This window comes from Carcharodon carcharias, chromosome 1 (genome assembly GCF_017639515.1).
Source record: "Carcharodon carcharias isolate sCarCar2 chromosome 1, sCarCar2.pri, whole genome shotgun sequence".
Classification (NCBI taxonomy): domain Eukaryota; kingdom Metazoa; phylum Chordata; class Chondrichthyes; order Lamniformes; family Lamnidae; genus Carcharodon; species Carcharodon carcharias.
Genome location: NC_054467.1, coordinates 50,310,935 through 50,333,988, shown reverse-complemented (window position 1 = coordinate 50,333,988; position 23,054 = coordinate 50,310,935). Strand labels below are relative to the sequence as shown.

The window sequence follows — 23,054 nt, the reverse complement described above, 5'->3', positions numbered from 1 at the left end:
CGCTTATCAGCAAATTGAACTAGAAAAGGTCTCTCAGGATTTTGTGACTATCAACACACATAGGGGGTTATACCAGTATACCAGGTTACCCTTTGGAGTCTCATCGGCTTGTGCCATTTTCCATTGAACTATGGGAAATTTGTTCCAAGGTCTACCCCATGTGGTGGTTTATCTCAATGATGCTTAGTAACAGGACTAACTGATGAATAACACCCAGCTAACATGGGAGGGGTATTGAAGCATTTCTCACAAGCTGGAGTACGTTTAAAAAGGCAAAAAATGTATCTTCCAAATAAAAGAAGTGATGTACTTGGGTCATGGGGTCAACTCGCAGAGCCTTCACCCAGTAGCAGACAAAGTGAGAGCTATTCATGAGGCGCCAAACCCGAAAAATGCCACAGAAGTCAAGTCCTTCTTGGGAATGGTTAACTACCATGGTCATTTTCTCCCAAAATTGTTGACAGCACTGGCTCCATTATACGGATTACTCAAGAAAAACCACAGGTGGACTTGGCAAGCCCCACAGCAACAGGCTTTTATGGCAGTAAAGCAATTACTACATTCATTGGCCCTGTTAGCACATTTCGACCCAAAGAAACAATTGATTTTAACATGCGATGCATTCCCTTATGGAGTAGGGGTAGTACTCTTCCACCAAATGACAGATGGCTCCAAACGGCCCATTGGCTACGTCTCAAGAACACTCAGTGTGGCAGATTGAAGATACTCACATATAGAGAAAGAAGGCTTATCCATTGCATTTGGTGTTAAGAAAATGCACCAATACATTCATGGTTGCCACTTCACCATAGTATCCGATCACAAGCCACTACTAGGCTTGTTTGGGGAAGATATGGCAATACCCCCAATTGCCTCGGCACATATCCAAAGGTGGACACTGATTCTAGGTGCTTACGAATCTACATTTATCTACCTGCCGGGAAGTCAAATTGACAATGCCGAGGCGCTGAGCCAATTACGCGCAAAAAGGACAGCAATGTGAACGTCCTCATCCCTCAAGAACTTGTCCTGTTATTAAGCTTTCTGAATTCACCAGTGAATGCCAAACAGATTAGAGAATGAACCAACTGCGATCCAGTTTTGTCTCACGTCAGGGAACAAGTCTTGCATGGATGGTCTAACAAGTCAAATTCAGATGAAATGAAGCCCTATTTTAACAGGACATGTGAGCTCAGCTGCTGGGATGGCATCTTATTGTGGGGAGTGATTGTGCCTCCAGGGGAGAATCATTGTGCCTCCCAGAGGAAGACAACCATTATTGATAGGATTGCATAGTGCTCACCTCGGCATTTCCAGAATGTAAATGTTGGCGCGCAGCTAATTAGGGTGGCCAGGGATGGATGTTGAAATTGAAAACATGGTCAAGAGCTGCATGCAACAGATGCAGAAATTGCCTCCTTCTGCCCTACTGCATCCTTGGGAATGGCCAGGAAGACCATGGGTCCACCTCCACGTTGACTACATGGGATCTTTTGTGGGCACAATGTTCCTCTTACTTATCGACTCCCACTCCAAATGGATGGATGTATACAAGGTACGATCACCCACATCTGCCGCCACCACAGACATGTTGCGTCACAGTTTCGTGATACAGGGTTTGCCAGAGATAATAATGTCTGACAATGGAACTGCATTCATTAGCAGGGAATTCCAAAGATTTACAACTCTAAATGGCACAACACATGTCAAGACCTCACCAAAGCATCCTGCATCCAATGGAAAAACAGAATTACCTGGAAAAACTCAGCAGGTCTGTTGAAGGGTCATGAGGACTCGAAACGTCAACTCTTTTCTTCTCCGCCGATGCTGCCAGACCTGCTGAGTTTTTCCAAGTAATTCTGCTTTTGTTTTGGATTTCCAGCATCCGCAGTTTTTTGTTTTTATCTCTGCATCCAATGGGTTGGCCGAGAGGGCTGTTCAGACCTTCAAGACAGGAATGAAAAAAACTGCAGGGAGACTCTATGACAACAAAGTTATCACGTTTCCTGCTCAGGTACAGTACTATGCCACGTACGACCAACAGTATTGCCCCTGTAGAGTTATTAATGAAAAGGCGTCATAGGACACTGTTAAGCCTCATGAGGCCAAATTTAGGGGGGAAGGTAGAGAGAAGTCAGGAGGCCCAGAAAAATGAACACGATTACCACAGTCTTGAAAGAAACTTCACTGTAGGAGAAGCTAGTTTCACAAAGAACTTTGGAGGTGGGCTCAAATGGCTATCAGGTAAAGTCAGTGCAGTGACAGGACCCCTGTCCTGCCATATTTCAGTTGAAGGTCAGATAATCAGGAGGCTTATAGATCACCTCAGGAAACAGGAAACAGAACCACAAGAAAAGATGCATCAAATATTCCCACTGGTGTCTACACCACAAGTAGAAGGAACTCCCCTTGCTTTGGAAGTACCTGTAGAACCCGTTGAGAGAGTTGAAGAGGCAAACTTACAGGTTCCTACTGGGGAGCCTAGAGTACAGATAACTCCTGAGAGGGAAGCCTCGGATAAACCATCTGAAGCCCTAGAGCTACAACGGTTGATATGTTTGAAAAAGCCTCCTGAGAGATTGAATTTGTATGTAGTTTATTTATGTAAATAGTTAATATATTGTAAAATGTACTTTCAAGTAAAGGGGGAGGGATGTGGTAATCTGAGGTGTAACACACCTTTAAGAGAATGTGAGTAGATTGGCCACGTGACTATAAGACCCAATAACTATGTAGCACGTGCTACCAATTTAATGTTAATCTAGAGTAGGGTCTGGCTGGAGAAGCACACATCATGTTAGTGCTCTGCTGTTTGTGTAAATCAATAGTATGTGCTCCATTTCATATTAGTCTCTGCATCTGCAGTATATTGTAATTGACTTGCCTGCTGACAGATAAGCGTGCAACCAATTCGCGCACAAAGTGACCCCACAGTAAAACATAACAGAGGGATATAAGGAGAAAATGGTGGAATACTCAGCAGGTCAGGCAGCATCTGTGTAGAAATAAACAGAGCTAATGTGTCAGGTGAAAGATCATTAACTTCAAACATTAACTTTGTTTTTCTCTCCTGCTGAGTATTTCCAGCATTTTTCATTCTAGTTTCACATTTCCATCCTGAAATATCTAGCAGAGCTCTGTTGTGGTATGCATATTATATCAAAGTTTTTAGAGTGCAATAACCTCTAGGAAATGTTTACTAAGAGTGGCTTTCGAGCCACCAGATGGGCTATGTGACAAGCATCGAATCCCCAAACCTCCTCCGATGTCATCCATTGGAGGACTGAACTATGTTAGTGCCTGAGCCAAGTTTATATCTCACTGATGGCTGCCCATTCTATCACATAAGGAACAAGCCTCCAGAGCTCTTTTTAGAGTGTGAATGCGCCAACAAAACAGAAGTTCTGTTCACCTTTAGTAGATTTGTTTGTGAACAAAGAATTGACTTGCAAGGTTGCTTAAGTCCACTGAAATTTTCCTGGTGTTATTAGTGCAGGGGGTAAGGGCAAAAATGGTGTTCCATTTCCTTTAGCAGGAAAAAAATTCTCTGGAGATACGTAACAAGAAAAGTGACAGAAATGACAGGGAGAAATTCACGCCCCTGCACCCATTTTGCGACTGTTTTATAGTCATAGTCACAGTGAGCAGCAGCAAGTTGTGGTGGCAAGGACTACACAGGAGCTGGCTTAGCAGAGGGCAAGCTGACCATGAAAGAGACTATGGATGGAGTCGTCCCAGATTTGCATGAAATGCAATAGCGGGCAGGAAAAAGAACATTTTATCCGTCGGCTGCAATGGCGGATTTTTATACAGTATGATCCCAATCCTGCCTGATTAATTATGCATTCCCGGGGAACACGTCATTTCAATGGCGAACAGCCTCAGATTTGTCCGCCACACCTTCAACTTGCCGCTTCCTCACACCAAGCGCCATATTTAAAGGGCAGCTGTGCGCACACCTCTCAGTGCGTCTACCCCAGGACTGCTGCAAAGAAGACATGGTCCCGAAAGGAAAGATGATTGCAGACCCCCGGTTTAGTGACACGTCCCTCGAGTACTTTTTGGGTGCTGTGGAGGCCCACTGTGATGTCCTCCATCCTCGCTCTGGCCGCGGTAGCAGCTGTAACATCACCAATCCAGCATGGGAATCAGTCGCAGCCAGCGGTGGTCAATGCCAACACCCTGGAAAGAAGACAGCCACCCAGTGCTGCAAGAGGATGAATGATCTCCTCCATTCCACCAGGATAAGTCTCTCTTCTCATCACTCTCAACTCACACACTCACAAACCCATCACACATCTACAGGGGTCTCACTCACTGCTCAAGGGACATCATCATTCACTCTCTCACACACATCTTCATTGTCCTCAATACATCCATGGGACCACTCACCACCCACACATGCCAGGCATACAAATCATCTAGCCAGACAGGCATCCTGCTTACACTCTCTCCATCTCTATTCATGCAGGACAAGCTGGCACACAAGAGGGAGACTGGTGGAGGAATGCCTGAAATCAAGGTCCTCGGGGGCTTTGTAAACAGAGCCATCCAGCTGGCTAGCGAGGATCTGGACTGTTCCTGTGCTGATGGTGAGGTCGGTGCTGCTCTACCAAGTGAGGATCCAACACTGCAACATCCATCAGACAACTATGCTGCGACTGGTGTGTCCTGTTTCACAGGCCACTGCCATGCACTAATTACCTCTCCTTGCTTTCGCAGACGCAGCTGAGGAAGGCCACGATCCAGGGCCACCAATCAAGCTCTGAAGAACCCTCGGAAGAAGAATCTGAAGACACCCTCCTCGAAGACCTGTCACAGCGCTCACCCACACCCTCCACCAGTGCAGAGACACACACCTTGGTGGGACCTAGCTTCAGAATAGCCCCGGGATCACAATCTGGTGAGTTCATCACACTGCCTGATCCACAGCAGGTAATGGCAGGAACTTTTCAGATTTCCAGCACTCAGAGGACTGCTGGAGTCCAGAAATCTGCTTAGTCTGAGTCAGATGACAAGCCTCTGGACTTGGTCATGCCTCTGTTGCTAGAGCTGCAAAGGCAAGTTCGGGAACATCAGGAAGGGATGTCCACTGTATTAAAGCATGATGGAAGAGACTGTCTGCCTTCAGTGTGAGGTGATAGCGCCGGCATGCCAATGCACCCGGGTCAACACTAGTAGGATGGCAGCTGCCATGGGGGCCATGGTTCAGGACATTGGTTCTGCACTGCTGCGTGGGGTGAACTCCATTGCTGACGTCATAGTTGGCTTCCAACAGTGTGTATGCAAGAGGGATGCAGGGCAGCTTGATCTCACTCCAGCTTCTCCTTAAGGAGTCAGCCAGGGGCCCTTGGGCACCCATAGGGAGGAGGATCAACAAGTGCACAGCCAGGGGTCATCCATCCAGGTGACTTGGCGAGTGCCTGTCCCATTTGAATCCAGCAGCTCCAGCTCCATAGGCTGGGGCGTGCTAATGCCATATAGCAGGTCCCCAGAAACAGGCCAGGGCCCTCCATATCTTGGCCCTCCAGAGGACACGCATCAAGGTATCACAGACAGGGTGTAGCAGTCAGCAGGCTGCCTCCATCTCTGCTGTGGATGTGGTGGGAGCACCAAGACATAGCGGCAGGGTTTAGAATGTTAAGAAGCAGTTGCACAGCCTGGGCACGGGTGTACACTTGTACATAATGTTCACTATTGTAGATAAACTCCCAAGAATGTCTCCCTGCCCATGGCTCCTTGTTCTGATGAGTAGTGTTCGTGTCACTCAGATGTGAAACATTTCTGCACAAGATAAAGGCAGGTGTCTCAGTCCAGGTCCTCTTCCCTGTGCTTTGTGCAGCCTTCAGACCAAAGGGATGGTCCGGCCTCACACTCCCTGGACACATTCCCTTACGGATGCCTGCACCTCAATGGTGCTTGTCATTGCTGCCTGAATGTCATGGGCAGGGGTCACAGAGTTCCATCATTCTCTCTTTGTGCTCAGCACCCTTAAGGTGCGGCTGGCCCCCATCTCATCAGCATCTGTGATCGGTGACACTGTGCTCCCGTGCTCCTATGCTCTCTTCATGTCTTTATCATCCTCCTGGAATCGAGCAACTATTAGGACCTCCACTGCGTCACCACGACAGGAGCTTTATCACAGAGGGTATGTGCGCCGCCATCAGTCTGACTGGAGTCCAACATTCACAGGTGCAATGTGAGGATCTATGGTGTCTCCTCACAAATCTAGCAGCTATGAGGGCCTCATTTAGCCAGTGTGATGGCCTCATCACCGTCATGCTTGCCTTCGAGGGCCTCCTCACCCTCATCTTCGTCAACGTCCTCCTCATCGGAGGAGACATACAGCTTTTCCATCTCCTCCTCAGCCAGCTCCTCTCTCCATTGCAGTGCCGGGTTGTAAAGGGCGTAGCAGGTGACGATGATGCCTGACAACCCTCTGCGGACTATATTGCAGGGTTCCACCAGAGTGGTCCAAGCACCAGAACCTCATTTTCAGCCTCCTGATGGTTTGCTGCACCAAATTGCGAGTTGCAGCATGAGCCTCGTCATACCTTCACTCTGCTTCAGTCTGAGGCCGCTGCACAGGTGTCATCAGCCACTTTCTCTGCCTCTTGTCCCCAAGGAGCCATCCCAGCAGCCTCTGTGGACCCTGGAAGACGGCAGGGATCTGTGACCGACTGAGGATGTAGGAGTCGTGGACACTCCCTGGGAACCATGTGCAGACATTTGTGATGGTCGCACACCAGCTGAACATTCAGTGAGTGGAAGCCCTTGTAGTTGACATTGTTGACCACTTGTTGCCATGGAGATCTGAGTGTCACGTGAGTACAGTCGATGGCCCCTGCACCTGTGGGAAACATGAGATCTGGGCAAATCCAATCGCTTTTGTATCCTGGCTTTCCTGGTCCTGGGCGAAATGTACAAAGTTGTGCGCCTTTGCGAAGATGGCGTCCATGACCTCAAAGATGCAACTGTGGGTGGAGAATTGTGATATCCCACAGAGGTCACCTGTGGAGCCCCAAAAGGAGTCACTGGTGTAAAAATTGAGTGCCGTGGTCACTTTCACGGCCATGGACAGTGGATGCCCTCCAGGTCCCTGTGGTGCCAAATCCTGCGGTAGGTGACATATGTGACCGACCAGTTCCCTAGACATGTGCAGTCTTTGGCAACACTGGTTCTTGGTCATCTGCAGGAATGAAATGCAGTGTCTATCACCCTGGGTCCAGCTAGGTGCCGACCAGCGATGGCTCGCTGTGGCTTTTCAGCAGTGTATGCGGGAGCCCCAGCTGCCCCTTCTTCCTGAGGGTGCTGCTCCTCTATCTGCACAGCCAGGCACCTCCTTCGCTCTCTTCTCCTTCATGTCCACTCTCTGTAAGCCATGAGGCATACAGCTAGGTAACCAGGCTCCCTGCTCCTGATGTACTCCTTCTGCAGGTCGAGAGAGAGAGAGATGCGTGGGTTAGCTTGGGCGTACTAAGAACCTCTCTTGCTTAAGTCTGAAGAACCCTTAACACATCCCAGAGAGTGCTGGCCACTACTTGGATGGTCAGAATTTGGTGTGCTGCATGGCTGTCCGAAACCCCAGCCACCTCCGCCCCACTCTACCTGACCGATTTGCGCAGCTTTGTCCATTGGACTGCATGCAGTGCTCTCAGCTCAGGCACAGGCATTCTCCTAACCCACACTACAAGGCTGCCCTGTTAGCTTGAATCATGGGGGAGACTGGTCCAAACTGGGATGATGACATTGCAAGGGGCTGTGAGCACCTCCACCAGTGACTGCTCTATGCCCAACTTTAGCAAGGAAATTGTACAACTTGCCCAGTCATCCAACTGTTCTGTAGTCCACTAAACGCTCACTAGTTTGCAGTCTGTGTCTGAGGGCTGAAAATCTCTGGAGCATTTGGTGATACTTTCATGTTTCTGCTTTGCTGGAGTGGACAGATAAGCTAGAGGCCTGACTCCACGTACATCAATGTAGCTACGCCTGAACTCTCAGCTGTGGAGGAACTGTCACTTTTTACAAGGTTTCCCTAATGTGTGGCCACTTCCCTCACCACCCCCCCACCACCGCACATGCTTGTGCACTACTTTCAACCGCAGTGCAGCCCTTACCAATCCCCCCGCCCTCCACAAGTTATCTTAACTACAGGGCAGCCCTTGCTCTGGCAACACATTGTCAGCCAGCTGGGAAAAAGCAACTTGCTTCATGCATGGCGCCTCAACCTTGAAGTCCAATAGGTGACCTTAGCGAGTGCTGCGCAACATTACTGTGTACTCACCTCCGAGTTCCCCTTAAAGTGCAACTTGCCAGGTGCACGCCTTATATATGCTGTTGTGAAACATGTCAGTGTGCAATCACACAGACGTTGTAGGATGATCTAGCATGGAGGATGATTCCAGCAAGCTGGGCTTATAATGATATGCAGATGTATTAAAATGAACTTCCTGACATCCGATGGAGGGAAACGCGGCCCGCCATTTACAGGCAGAGTGGACAATTGCAAACTGGTCCTGAAACTGATTTTTGGCCTTCTCACCATATTGCCTGCTAACATCGCCAAACATACCCGCTGCCAACGGACACAGAAAATTCCGTCCTATGACTTCAGGGGCAACAATAAGCCTGTGTTGGACAAGCAGTTTTATGAGGTATTATATGACCTGCTAAGAAGTTACTGGGCCAAGGCTCATTGTATGGAGGACTTGGCTTCCAGAAAGCATGGTATCCTGTGGTATGGCATCAGCGCTCCATATTCTACCTCTGAGCATATGGCCACACAACAGGCTCTCGCAGCAGGAGTATGTGTTACTAGCTTTTGCAGCTTTGATAGAAGATCAAAAGACTGCCAACCAGATTGAGGTTCCCACCATCTGCTTCACCTTTCAGAGGCTGGTAGAACTTATATTTAGGAGCTTTTAAGGTACTACTCATCTCTTAATGTCTGCTCTCCCACAGATGTGAAAGTGATAAATTGCAGCTGAATGGGAATTCCAGTGGAGCAACAGTGAACAAAAGTAGCATTGTTGTGCAGAATCTTAACAATTTCATGCCATTGTGAGAAAATGATTCCCTGCGACATCTCAGAGGCCAGGTGTCATTCCACTTCATTCATACAGCCAGGGGCCTAGCTCTGTCAGCGCTATGGAAGCTCCTGATGCTGCATAATGAACAGGTGTTCTACTAAAGTTGTGAGTTTGATTGGCAGCTTGATGGGCCCCCACCACCCCTCCCCTCTCCATCACACTGATATAATGGAAGGGTTCTCCCTATTGCTCTCCTCCCTCAAACAAAGTAGGTGAGCTGTGCCCTAGTAGTTAGCAACAGGAAGCCTGGAGCAGCTAGCTTTGAATAGCTTAGATGGAAAACTAATCCCATGTTTATGGAGTCAAGCTGCACTTACACCTGCCCTCTCAGTTCTCCAGACACAAAGCTGCCTGTTACACCAGCAAGATGGAGTTGGGGATTCTCTACGCAAGAGTCCTGGGGAACATTTGATGTGAGTATGAGCAACAGAACTACATTACATACTCAGTGCACCAATTTCCAATGTATAAAAATTTTAGCAGGCTCAATCAGTAAAGTTTGCAATTAAACCCTCAAGTGAACAGAGCTGGGTCCATTAATTCATTCCAACTAAAACTGGGATCTATTTATTTTCACTGTATTAAAGCCGACTAGAAAGTTAGAACAATCAACACAAATGCAAAGTATTAGAGTGTCGCGATGTTGAAAGGATATACGTTCCCTGTTGTATCAGTGACATTATAATGAAACACCATTGACGCAATCAAAGTGAAGAAATATTGTATAAATTTTCCATAATGAGTCAAATAGAAAATTGGAAGTTCTCACTGTGGAAATGGTGCACTATTCATTCATGTACCTTAATGTAAAATAAACCAGTTGCTAATTTGAAATCATGCCTCATCTAGATGGAATACTTTCCAGTCCATCTTCTGTAAGGAATGTAATATGGTTGGTATCTGGATCAAGAAGTTTTCAGCCTGAATTTTACTGGCCCTTGGGTGGCAGAAGTGGAAATGGGGAACTGGTGAAATAGAGGGAAGTAATTGACCATGGTAGTTACCCAGCAGCTGGCAGGACGTATGGATCAGCTGCTCATTCCATGCAGGAAGGCAGCCAATTTGCCCATGATTAAGGTCCTTTTGCAAATGTGATAGATAACTTTTTCATCCATTACAGGCATTCTCTCAAGGTAGAAGTTTAATTATGAGAACATATATAAATTCTGAACTTCTGCTGAACTATCCAGTGAAGTAAATCCCAGTTTTACTCATCAAATCATCTGGCAGCATATTGTGTGTCACTAAATAACTTTGCAAATCAGAGACTAAACCTTCTTAAATTTATGCACATAACAAGGCCTGTCCTGTAAAGGGGATTGTAACTCTTCCTGATCAGCAGCAATGCAGCAGGTGAACAGTTAAAAAGGAGCACCATTTCACATTCTGATCTCAAGAATCTGCAATTTAACATTGCTGATTTTGTAGCTGAAGAGGCTCCTGTTGGAATCTGGTGAAAGCCACATTAATGAATGCAAATTGGACTCCTGCGATACAAATGGGCCCTGACAGAATTTTAACTAGTTGCTGAACAATTGTAGCATCAGCCCAAAAGTATTCTTGATGAATACTTTTTATCTTAAATAAACATGTCATGGCCAGAATTTTCCGGCCCTATTGGCATCGGGCATGGCAGACAAGAGGCGGGGGGGGCAACAATATGGCGAGACAGCCATGAAACCAGTTTGTGATTGTCTGCTCCACCGTCAATGGCAAGCCTTGTTTCCTTCCGCCACACCTCAGGAACCTAATTTCAATACTTTAGCATCTCGTTATAAGCCCAGCTCGCTGAAATCATGCCCCCTCGCTGGAACATCCAGGCACGTCGGTGCGATTGCACACTGACCTGTTTCACATAAATGGTGTGCATCTGGCGGGCTGCACTTCACTCAGGACTTTGGTTTGTTTGCCTACCTTGCTTCGGGCAACACTCGCAATCATCAGTGCCAGGCTTTGCAGACAGCACCACATCAATTTTAGGGGGACCCATAGGCAGATGCCTACCAGACCAGCTGTAAGGTGGGGGTGGCTTTTCAATGGCTGCAGGGCTAGGGCTTGCTTGGGGAAGGGGGAAAAGTGGCCTCAGGCAAAGCAAGAAGCTGCAGGGTGAGGGCTGTACTGAGGAAGGGGGTGTATCCCAGGGTGTATGTGGGGGGCACATGTTGATCTGTGTAAGTGGCCTCAAGATGGTGAGGGCTGAGGAGGCAATCTCCAGAGGAGATGAGGCCAAATGGTAAAGTGAGGGTGGGTGTGAGAGAGTGAGTGGTGATGTCCCTTGAGCTGGATGTGAGTGAAATGCCAGTGAATGTGTGATGGCCTTGTGAGTGTGTGAGTTTAGAGTGATAAGATGGTTGCCTTACCCTGGCATCATGGATGAGATCATTCATCCTTTTTCTGTACTGGATGGCCAACCTCTTGTCAAAAGCATTGGCACTGGCCACCTCTGCCACCAGCTCCCAAGACGGAATGGTGAGGCTGTGAGCCACCTGCGGCCAGAGCAGGGGTAGAGGATATCGCGGCAGGCCTCCACAGCATCCAAAAGGTGTTCCATTGGGGTGCTGCATTCTTCTTGGCTTTTGGGGCCATGTCTTCACCGGAGCAGTCCTGGGCTGCAAGCATTGAGAAGTGTGCACGCAGCTGCAGTTTAAATATGGCGCCCTGCGTGAGGAAGCAGTGAGGTAATGGTGTGGCGGGCAAATCAGAGGCCAGCAAGACGGTGTGTTTCGTGTGGCTGCATAATTAATGAGGTGGGAATGGGATGATACGGCCTGAAAATCCGCCATTGTGGATGGTGGATAAAATGACTTTTTTTCCACTTACTACTGCACTTTGTGCAAATCTGGGATGATTTCACACTATAGCTTTCAATTGTTTGTGTGTAGACCTCGATTGAGTAGTTTTACCATTTTCTGGCTAAAAAGTAACTATCCAACCTGTTTAGGCTAACGTGTGATGGTGTCAGAAACCTGGGTTGTAATATGTTTTGTACATTATTGGTATTACCACGGAATCACAGAAACTTACAGCACAGAAGGAGGTCATTTGTCCCCTTGAGCTGGTGCTAGCTCTTTGAAAGAGCAGTCATACTTCTTCCTATATCCTTGCTTTTTCAATTTTCTAACATGAATTTTGCCTCATTTTGCTTATGGTTAACCCCTTTCTCCAGAAATGGAGATGAGTAGTCAAGTTGAGGAAGAGAAAGGAAGAGTAGTAGATGGGCCATGAGAGGATGAGGGAAGCTGATGTCTTCATCTTAATTCATTCTTAGCTGGTGGGTGTCACCAGCAAGGTTGTCATTTATTTAATAGTGCTTCAGATACAAGTAAGTGGCTCACTAAGTGTTAGCTATGTTCATGTGCAAACAGAATCACATATAGGACCCACAGAGTCAGACCAGCAAGTTTCTTTACCAAAAAAACATTAATGAAGCAGTTGGGTTTTTGTGACGATGGCCACTTTTTATAGTTATGTAGTTTTGTATTTCCAAATTTTTAAATGCCGAATTCAGATTCTCAAATTGCCATCATGGGATTTCTACAGATGCTCTCTAGGCCAATGGATTAAACATAGTAACATAGCCACTATGCTGCTGCACTCGCAGATGTACAAATATTTATTTGAGAGGTCATCGAGATTGTTAGTTCAAATACAGTATTCAATCTTTACATATTTCCAGTTCTGTGTCCTTTTGTAAGCATTCATTTTATTCAAGATTGCATTGAAAACAAACAGTTCTATCTCTGTGTTATATTTTACAACATTATAGTGAACCTCTTCTTTATCTCCACTAGTTCCTCCAAATAAAAGGTGTTGCTATGGGAACCCATATGTCTCATTGTTATGTCTGTCTTTTTGTGGGATATGTGGAACATTTTTTGTTGCATTTCTACTTAGATCCCTCTCCCTCACCTCTTTTTCCAATATATTGATGACTGTATCAGTGCCAATTCTTGTTAAAGCCTTGAACTGGAAAATTCCTCAAATTTGCTTTCAACTTCCACTCTTCCCTCACCTTCTCATGGCCCATCTGCTACTCTTCCCTTCCCTTTCTCAACTTGACTACTCATCTCTATTTCTGGGGAAAGGTTTTAGGCTATTATCAGCCAATATCAGCTATAAGCACACTCACTCCTACAACTCTGTGGCTACACTTCCTCATACCTTCTTCCTGTAAGGACTTAATCTATTCTCCCAGTTTTTCCATCCCCATCTCTGTTGCATCTGTTTGGACAATGCAACCTTCTATATCAGCACTTAATTACAATATATCTCCCTTTTCCTTCAGCCATAGATTCCCCTCTTCCCAACTTGGTTGACTATGCCCATTTCATTTGCCACACTTCTGTTCCCATCCCTTTCCCCTCTACCATAGAATAAGATTTTATATGCTAATTAGTGGGTTGGTTACTTTGGAGGGCTATAGGATTCGTTTTCTTTAATTAAATTCTTTAATTCAGAATGCAGGGACCAAGGTCAAGGCGACAAGATTAAGGCATAGACATTCATTACAACGGGGAATGGAAAACAAAAAGTGCAAATTTTCAATGGTCTCTGGATCTCAGTGGTGTTCACCCATTCATTTCAGCCATTAATTTTCTACCCATGACTTAGCTACAGGGTTATTGAGCCCACCACTCAGGATTGAGGTGGTCCTAACCTTGTATTACCAGATGTGTCATTCTGCAGCCACATCAATTTAAAAAAAACATTTTCTATCTCCCCCTTTCATCTCCTGTCCACCACCACCCCCCCCCCCCCCCCCCCCGCCAACCACCCAAATGATGCCCCTTACGCTCCTCCTCACAAACAGAATAATCACAAATGTGGATCTGATATCTCACTTGGTAAACAGCAAAATCCAGAAACTATTTACAATTAGCTGGATAAGCAGCATAACACAATATTAGATAGAAAAATGCATTACTACTACATTCTGGATCGCAATATGAACAATGCCAGACCACCCTCCACCCTTGTTTCAGCAGCAGCTGCCTGCTTCCAGGCTTCAGGCTCAGCAATGCAATGTAGCAGACTTGGGAATGGCAACAGCCTGCCTGCTGGCAGGCCCCACTTCTTGTCTCCTTTTCTTGTTGCCTTTCTGAGCCTGGAAGCTGGAGACAGGCACCTGCTAATTATCAGGCCATTTGCAAGTCATTCCTGATCCTTGCTGTCTACTAAGTGAGGCCAAAGTTCACTTTGCTTCAGTGTCTGGGCTTAAAACATGCTACATTATTAACTTTTATCAGTTCTGACTAAAGGCTATTGACCCGAAATGTTAGGCCAGGTTTTCGGGGAGTCAGGAAGATGCCACAGAACTTTAAAAATGGCAGGCAGGACCCAATGCAGTAGACCGGCCCCCATTTCCAACAGATCCCAATTTTGTTGGTAGGAGAAAGGGCGTGAGCCACACAGGAGGAAACTCAAACTCAGCAGGGCCATTCAAACTTAATGCTGAGTTCAAAGGGACAACATTTTGGCTGCTACAAGGGCCTTAACCTGCAGTATGGGAGTCACAAATTTATGGAATAGCTGTAAACGCTCTTGAAGGTCTATTTTACTGTCATGATCTGATGTTTTTCTGAGATTAAACACTTGAAGAGATTTAAAAGCTTTGATGCTTTCAAGAATGGGATTTTTCCACAATCAAGTCTGTATAGTGACAGCTAGATTAGGTTTTTACAAGATTATTTTAATTCAGATTCACATGGCTCCTGAGGTGTATAATGGGTGAGTGACTTTGAAGTTAGTATGGAGGGTATGAGAGGCCATGTTGGCTGAGTAGAGGAGGGGAGGGTGTATGAGGGGTGAAGGCTAGCAGCATAAAATCTTCTAAAACAACTGGGAAAAAGTTCCAGAGGACCAAGATAGGTCTTCTAACCCGTCCGCTCGGCACTCACCCGTCCACCTATGTTCTGCTTCCGAAGGTCAGTGAGCCGGACTCAAACCCCGGATCGAAAATTTTGGGATTTGGGGTGCGTCTTACCAAGGCTGGTCTGGCGAGTTGGGAAATTCCCTGACTCGAGTTACCACCTCATCAGTCTGTTAATTCTGTTTCTCTCTCCACAGATGCTGCCCAACCTACTGAGTATTTTGAGCATTCTCTGTTATTTCTGCATTGTAATATGTTGCTCTGCTTTGCTGATTACCAGATAGATTGCTACATCCATGAAGTAATAACTGAGTTTGTAATAGTCACTCTCTTCAGAAACTGTTCACAGAAGTTGGGTTACTTGTCCATATTTTGTGGCATCTATTGTTTTTGGAGCTCATATTTAGATATGCAAACTCCAATGAACCTGTACAGCAAATGCCAAGTGGAGTTATTTGAAGGCATGAGCCTCATTTAAAAATTGATAAATGCGACTTTGAAAGAGACAAGCAACATGAGTCACTATTCAACCCATTAGAAGAGCCTTACATCAATTTAAAATGTTCACTAGATTTTAAAAATGTGAAATATGTTTAATCAATTTCATAGAGCTTCTACTTAGATCAAAATTAGGAAAAAGGCCCTTTGGAATAACTCTTGCTTAAGTAGCACGGTTTCACATATAAGAATATTAAGATAACAATTAGTAAGATAGAAAATAAAAGAGAACACTTGCCTCTAGATTTTCTACCATGAACAAAAGCCTTTCCGAGCATCTGCCAGGTTGGTTTGTACAAGTCATCCAAATCCACTTGCCACCTCTCTGGTTCTAAGTACTTGATCAGCTCTTCTATTGTATCAAAGCTTGAGAGGGCCTCATTTAAGCCATCCAAAGATAGAGGAGATGGTGGCATGGCTGTTGGGCTTTCAAAATGGGCCTGTAATAAAAAAAAATTGAAGACAATGATTAGAGCTATATGGTTGTTATTTTAGTTTGTTATTGACAAAATAAGAAGATTTTAAAAGTATAGATTACATGGATTTGTGGTTTTACAATGGAATGGTCAACAAATTGATGGAAAACTTAAGATAATTGAATTAAATTTCAAGACCTCTTTAGTCAAGTCAAATCAAGTACAATCCACTGAACTAGAGTGTTCCCATCGTCTAACAATCTGCTAATAATTCTGATTGTTGTTGAGCAAGCATTTCCACTTTGGAAACAACCCAGAAACTCTCACTACTTGTGCTGGGGTTTAAGTTTCTGTTCAAACTCATTTGCATAATCACAAATGTAAAATTTTTCGTGATTCAGCTCAGAGGGCAGTGATTGAGAACATATTTATTTTTCTTGTATTAAAATATTCAATATATTTAAGAGTAAGCTGGTGCAGTTTGTGGCTGGAAATAGGTTTATCAAAAAAGGAGTATTTTAAATAAGAGCACCTAGTCCAGCATTTAAAAAAAATGCTTAAAAACCTACATTTTAGATGCATTTATTAGTTTCATTGGTGGACAGTAGTCAGGTTCTTGGTAAAATAAATATTTTCAATATTTAAAGTTCTTAAAAGGTGCCTACTAGTGTCCTTGCACCGAAAAAAATGCTTGGGGTGGGATTTTATGCCACTGCTGAAGTCAATGGAGTTTAGAATGGCTCATCATATCTTATGGTCCCATCCCCGTCATGACGGGGCCGTAAAATTCCAGCCTTAATTTTAAGGGCCTCCTCTACGGGCTGAAAATAGGCGCAATTAAGAAGAACTTGCCATGGTGATTAATTTGATCTGCAGCACACCGAATTGTGTGTGCCAGGTCATTTCCACAATGATATTTACTAGTGCAAAAGATCATGGAAACTCAATTTCTGCTAAACGTAATTTGCACTTGAAATTCCTTGATCTCATGTACTTGGGAAAATAGCATAACCTAGTGAAAGTCTGTTTCGAAGATCAATTATATTTTAAGACCTGGGACGGAATTTTACACCAGCGGGATTTTATGGTCCCAACGAAGTCAATGGACTTTTGAATGGCTCACTGCATTTTATGGCCCCACCAACCACCCTCACCCCACCCTCCTGCCGCGATGTGGCCGTAAAATTCTGCCCCTAATTTCTATTCCCCGCTGCCTTCTTCCCACATCTCCCCACCTCCCCATCGCTCCCACCTAACAAATAACAGCCAATTTCTTGTATTGCTATGGTTCTGTTGAAGGTGATAATTTATATTCCCGCTCAAAAAAAGCATATTGCCTAATAAGTAATCTCCTTCTCACCTCCAGTTTCCAACTCATCTCTCTGTTGCAATCTTTTTTATCTCTTTATTTTAATTGGAACTGCTATGTTTCTCTGAGTTTTCCTCTCTTGCTTCTCTAGGCTTTTAAAAAATAACATTCCACAAATTCCTCCATCTCCTGCCATCTTCACTGTGTTGAAATCAAGCCTCACCACATATTCTCATACTCTGAAACAGGCTACGAAAGAATCAATATCGGGCTTCTTTGCCAGTTATAGGATCTCTATTGCAATTGCTCTGTTCAATTGTACAGATAGCTTGAGGTCATTTGAAAAATAGTTCGGGAAATTTTAGATCAATTTTTAGCAAGGCAGGGCGAGTATAGGTACAAACATTCCTCTCCACAAAAATCTCTGACTTATTGCCAGCCCGTTCAAAAGTTGCCCCGATCCCAGGGTTAGCTCTACAAACAAGATCTGACCTGTTGGCCATAAAAGCCTGGAAGCCAAATGATTTCCCACCTTCTCACAACTGCAGAGCCACCACAGGTTGGCCACAGCTCACTGACACCAATCACTAAGACCTGAACCAAAAATAGTTTGAGTTTCTGAAGCCAGCATTGGGTGGACAGCATGGCTGCTCTGCTGTCTTCAGCCAGAATCTTACCACCTATGAATTTTTTCTGCTGTTGGGACCAAAAGTATGTGCCGACCCCAATTCTGTTGGCTGGCTGCACAAGGTCATAATTTTCCAGGAGGTCGTTAATTAAGAGGCTACCTTGGTGTTCAGCATCCAATCACTGGGTGGGTTCCTGAAGCGGGAGGCCCAGTGGGCCCAAAGCTGTGCACAGCAGGCAGGTTCATCAGGAGAAGTGGATGCTGCTGATGCATGTAAGGGACAGTGTGGGCCCCCCAACATGGAAGTGGTCTCTGAAAAGACTTCTACAAATGTAAAATTAAAAATGACACAGCTTCAGGCTATCGTTATGGAGAGGGAAACTCTCCACAGGGCAGCTTGTGTGCATCAGCACCAACCCGCCCCCACCCCTGGGCCACCTCCCCCCTCCCTGTGCCCCCCATCTCACCGCCCCCAATGCGATCTTGCTTCCTTGAGAACTGACCAGAGGTGGGACCATGGTGAAAGACTAGCATGCTGACCCGTAGCGGGAAATTACGGGCTTGTCCATCTCCAGTCCTGCCTCCGCAGCTGAGTGAAAATTTGGCCCTTTCTGACATTGTAGGAGGAAAGGAGGACTAAGGGAGATATGAACCTATTCCAGGCACTTATCTCATCCTCTTACAGCATTTATGCATTTAAAACCTAACTTTGATATCCAGGTTTACCTTAGATTTGCCTCATCTATCTTTTCTTCAGCCACAGTGGTGGGCTAAATCCTTCAACTTGCTTTCTCAATAATAATAACAGCTTGCATTTATATAGCACTATTAATGTAGAAATAATATCCCAAGGTGCTTCACAAGAGCAATATCAATAATACAAATTGACAAAAATAATAAAAATTGATGCATCAGGCCTCAAAGAACCTCAAATCTGGTTTTCCTAAAATACATCCCAAACTCTTGATCATGGGTGACTTTTACTCCCTGGCTCAGATGTTACAATCCTGAAAGCATCCTCACACTTAGGTCTCTTCTTGCCTGGGTGACAATACTTCAGAAATTTCTACTGATTTCAATGGAAAAGAAATTCAAGCATGGTGCCACAAACACTGCTAATTCACTGTCGTTCTCTCATACTATCTCTGAAGACAAACTTCAGCTCCCAATGTTTGAACAAGATTCAACTTTGGCCCAATCTGGCTGAATGCTGTAACTGGTTAAACATCATATATTAAAACAGTGATTCTTCTTACAAAGGAGATATGTCTAACAGTGAATTTTTCCATTAATTATGTGAATAATCGCATAATTTCAACAACCTTTTGGATCATAAACAGAGTTAAATTTATATGAAATATATAATCCAAAGTATTTCTTGAGCCTACTTTAAAATTTGACATGTACAAGTGCAATCTAAGTCTCTTTAACACGGAGATTATGGAATTTGAACTGAGTAGCTAATGTTTTAAGTCTACTATCTACTACTAAAAAGATCTCTGATGTACAATCAAACATGTTACAAAAATGTTTCATATAAATAAATATAATAAACAAAGGGTTTCTTTGTTGTTCTATTAAAAAAGCTGTGCCTGGAATTTCTGCATGGGTCTCAGCATCCTGATGAGCAGAAACATGAGAGGAAGCATATTTAGCCATTTATGTAATTTCTCCAGGTTTTCTTCTCAAGTAAGCGCAGGTGGCTCAAATCCCAACATGCATTCCTAGGGAGGAGGTGAACATGGACAGAGACAACCCTCAGCTAACAGTGATCCTTCTCCTGGCTCCACAAATATATAACTCAGTTTTGGAATAGCCAGCAACATTTCCTTTAAGAACCACTGGTTAAGCTCCTTGATGCCAGGACGATGCTCCTAGGATGCTCAACAGTGATCCTGATGGCTGCTCACATCTCATTGTATCTTTGCTCAGTGGCCGCCCATGGCTATCGCAGTGGTTTGTTTTAGGAGCATTCTTCTATTCCATTTTCTCCTTCAAATAATTTCATGCATAGATGAATATCTTAAAATGAAGAATTCAGGGCTTCTCCCTGGGAAATATTCATTCATCTGTGTTGCAGGCCACTGACTACATATCTACACATTGACTGAGTGGAATTTTCTGTGGTCTTGAACTAAGAACACTGTCTGTAAGGGATTGCCATATTGCCTTATGAATGCTGAGTTTTAGGGAAGACCATGTCTCCTGCCAACTCAAGATGACTACCAACACCGGTCATTGTTCAGTTCAAGAATCTGAGAGTTCCAACATTAAATGACATTTGATTTTGTGTTATTGGCCTGGGTATGCTTCATTTGTTCTCTAAGTGCAGAGTAGGTCAGTATTTAATGCTGGACATGGGTCTCTTGAAACTTTATTGCACAGGCACTGAGTGTATTTTGGTGGCCAAGGAGATGCTCCTTTCTGGGATCTAGGATGGAGGCAGCAGCCCTGGCATGAGGTAGTAGTTATTATTTGGTAGCCTAGCTGAAGGAGCATTGGATCAATGCATCCATGGTGTACCTGCCTCCCTGGAGGTTACCCAGATCTGGCTCCAAGCCCTGTGTTCTCCTCACTGTGCTCATCCTCGGACTCACTACTGAACTCATCATCTGTTACCTGTGGAGTTGTGTCAAAATCCTCTTCCTCCACTGGGTCCCCCTTGCCAGTGTCAGGTTGTGGAGAGCGCAGCATGCAACCACTTTCAGTGACACCCACTCTGGGGAGGTATTGCAGTGCGCCCCCTGAATGGTCCAGGCATCAGAAGTGCATCTTGAGAAGAGCTATGGTTCTCTTGACCACTGCCCTTGTGGAGAGGCATGGCTCCTGTTGTACCCTTGTTCTGCTTCTGTTCTTGGGTGGTGGAGAGGCGTCATGAGTCACCTTTTCAACAGCAGCCATCCATCCATTCGGGCTGGAGCAATGAAGACCTCGGTACCTGGGAGTGTCTCAGGATGTATGCATCATGGGAGCTGCCAGGGTACCTTGCACAGACTTGCAGAATCTGGATCCTGTGATCACACACTATCTACATGTTCAGGAGTGGAATCCCTTCCTATTGACGAAGGCACCCGGCTCACCCGCTGATGCCTTGCTGGCCACATGTGTGCAGTTGGTGGCACTCTGGATGCGGGGGAACCAAGCAATCGCTGCAAAGCCTCTGGCTCACTCAATCTGGCTGGCCTCATCCGTGCGGAAATGAATGAAAATCAATGCACGCTTGAACAGAGCATCTGCCACCAGCTTGACATAACTGTGGACAGCTGATTGGGAGACTCCACACAGATTCCCCACTGACTTCTGGAAAGAGCCAGAGGCATAGATGTTGAGGGCCGCTGTGACCTTCAGAGACACTGGCATGGGGATCCACCCACACTGGCGCTGATCTCAGGGCCGATCATCTGACAGATGGAGGTCAGTGTCTCCCTTGAGAGTTGGAGCCTCCTTCAGCACTGCACCTCAAACATAGTTAGGTAGTTGCATCGCTGCCTGTAAACCCTGGCAGTAGGATAGTGCTCCTTCTGCCTAGGACTTCCTGCTGGCCCTGTGCCCCTTGTGCCTGTGGCTCTCCTCCCACAGGTCCCTCCCCTGGAAGCTGCATTGGGACACCTTGCCCCCTCTCCCTTCTGCCCCTCTCTTCCTCAGAGGAGCAGGTGCCTCCAGCAGGGACCACAGTCCCCTTACCAGGGTAATAGAAGGTTGTCTGATACCTGGAAGGGCCCACATAGTCTGAATCCTCCAGGGGCCTGGAAGACAACATTGAGTCCTGAAATGAAGCTTAGAAATGCTCAGAATGAAGCTGTGAACCGAGATGATGCTGTCCAATTCAAATAAGCAACCAGCAGCGGACAATCTCCAAAACTCCTCATTACTGACGTTGACAATGCTACTGACCCTTATCTGCCTGTGGATGAGCTTTTGAAAATTGAGGGCTGCTCGTCTTGACCGTGCAACAGCCGAGAAATCACATGAGCAATGTTAAACTGCCAACAATTGGGCTGTCAAGGGCCTTAACTGGCCTCTTAATTAATGACAGGTGCGGCTGTCTCCTGTGTGTGCCTGCCGACTGAAGTATCGCATGAGTGTGTGTTGATGCCGAGACACTCGCCCGATGTCAACGCGCATCACTTCACGCTCGAGCAGGTTAGGCGCGCACCCATCCACCGAGATGAAAATTCTGCCCTAGACATTAGGGGGTTATTTCCATATCCCTCCCATTCATTGCCTGTGTTTATGTGGCATCTAATAGCCTGTGACCTTAATTATGAGCTGATTCTAACCTGCAGAGCCAGATTTTATTGTCTTGCTGCCAATACAGTTTTCAGGATCATGAGGAGAATTCTGGTTGCGCACTTACATCCGTACACACATCTCCCCTTTCCACCATTCGATTTTAAATGTTTTGAGAGTGCCACTAACGGGCTACCAGAACATTTTATGTAACTCTGGGTAAGTTCCTAAAGTGAGGAAACTAGCTCAAGAAGCAGTAGTTGTAAAATACTATCCTGCCGCTCCAATAACTGTTTGATAAGCATCTCCGCTCCTGGCCACTGCCTACTCTGTCACTCGCAATAACATAACGGAGTAAAACACTTAGAACTGCACATGCGCAGCATTGGCAACAAATGCAGCCTAGAGGGAAACTTTCAAAACAGAAAAACTGCATTGCCCTCTCATTCTGCCACCAGTTTCCCATTATGAAGGGGTCAAATATTTTGTTCTAGAAAACAATGCACAAGTGTCACTCAGACAAATTAAGGAAAACCAACATAGATTTGTTAAGGGCATGTTGTGTTTACCTAATTTGACTGGGCTTTTCAATGAACTAACAGAGAGGGTTGATGAGTGTAATCTGGTTGATGTGGTATATATGGACTTTCAAAAGGCATTTGATAATGTGCCACATAGTAGGTTCATCAGCAAAGCCCATGGAGTTAAAGGGACAGTAGCAGCTTGGGCACAAAGTTGACTGAAAAGGCATGTAGTAGTGAACGGTTGTTTATCCAGATTGGAGGAAGGTATATAGTGCCCCAGCAATTGGTGATAGGGCCTCAACTTTACTTGGTCAATATTAATGATCTAACTTGGGTGTGCAGAGAACAATTTCCAAAGCTGCAGATGGAACAAAACTTGGAAGTATTGTGAACTGTGAGGAGGATAATTGAAGACATCAAGAGAAGGACATAGACAGGCTGGTGCAACCAGATAAACACATGACAAATGAAATTTAATGCAGACAAATGTG

At 45.4% G+C, this 23,054-nt stretch overlaps 1 protein-coding gene across 1 annotated transcript in view; it reads right to left on the bottom strand.

Annotated features, from left to right (window-relative positions):
• pdgfc (platelet derived growth factor c) overlaps positions 1-23,054 on the bottom strand; it is a 443,053-nt gene that overhangs the window by 65,627 nt on the left and 354,372 nt on the right. Inside the window, exon 4 of the mRNA XM_041187762.1 lies at positions 15,695-15,896. Within this exon, the coding sequence (XP_041043696.1) occupies positions 15,695-15,896 (202 nt within the window). The remainder of the gene's footprint in view (positions 1-15,694; positions 15,897-23,054) is intronic.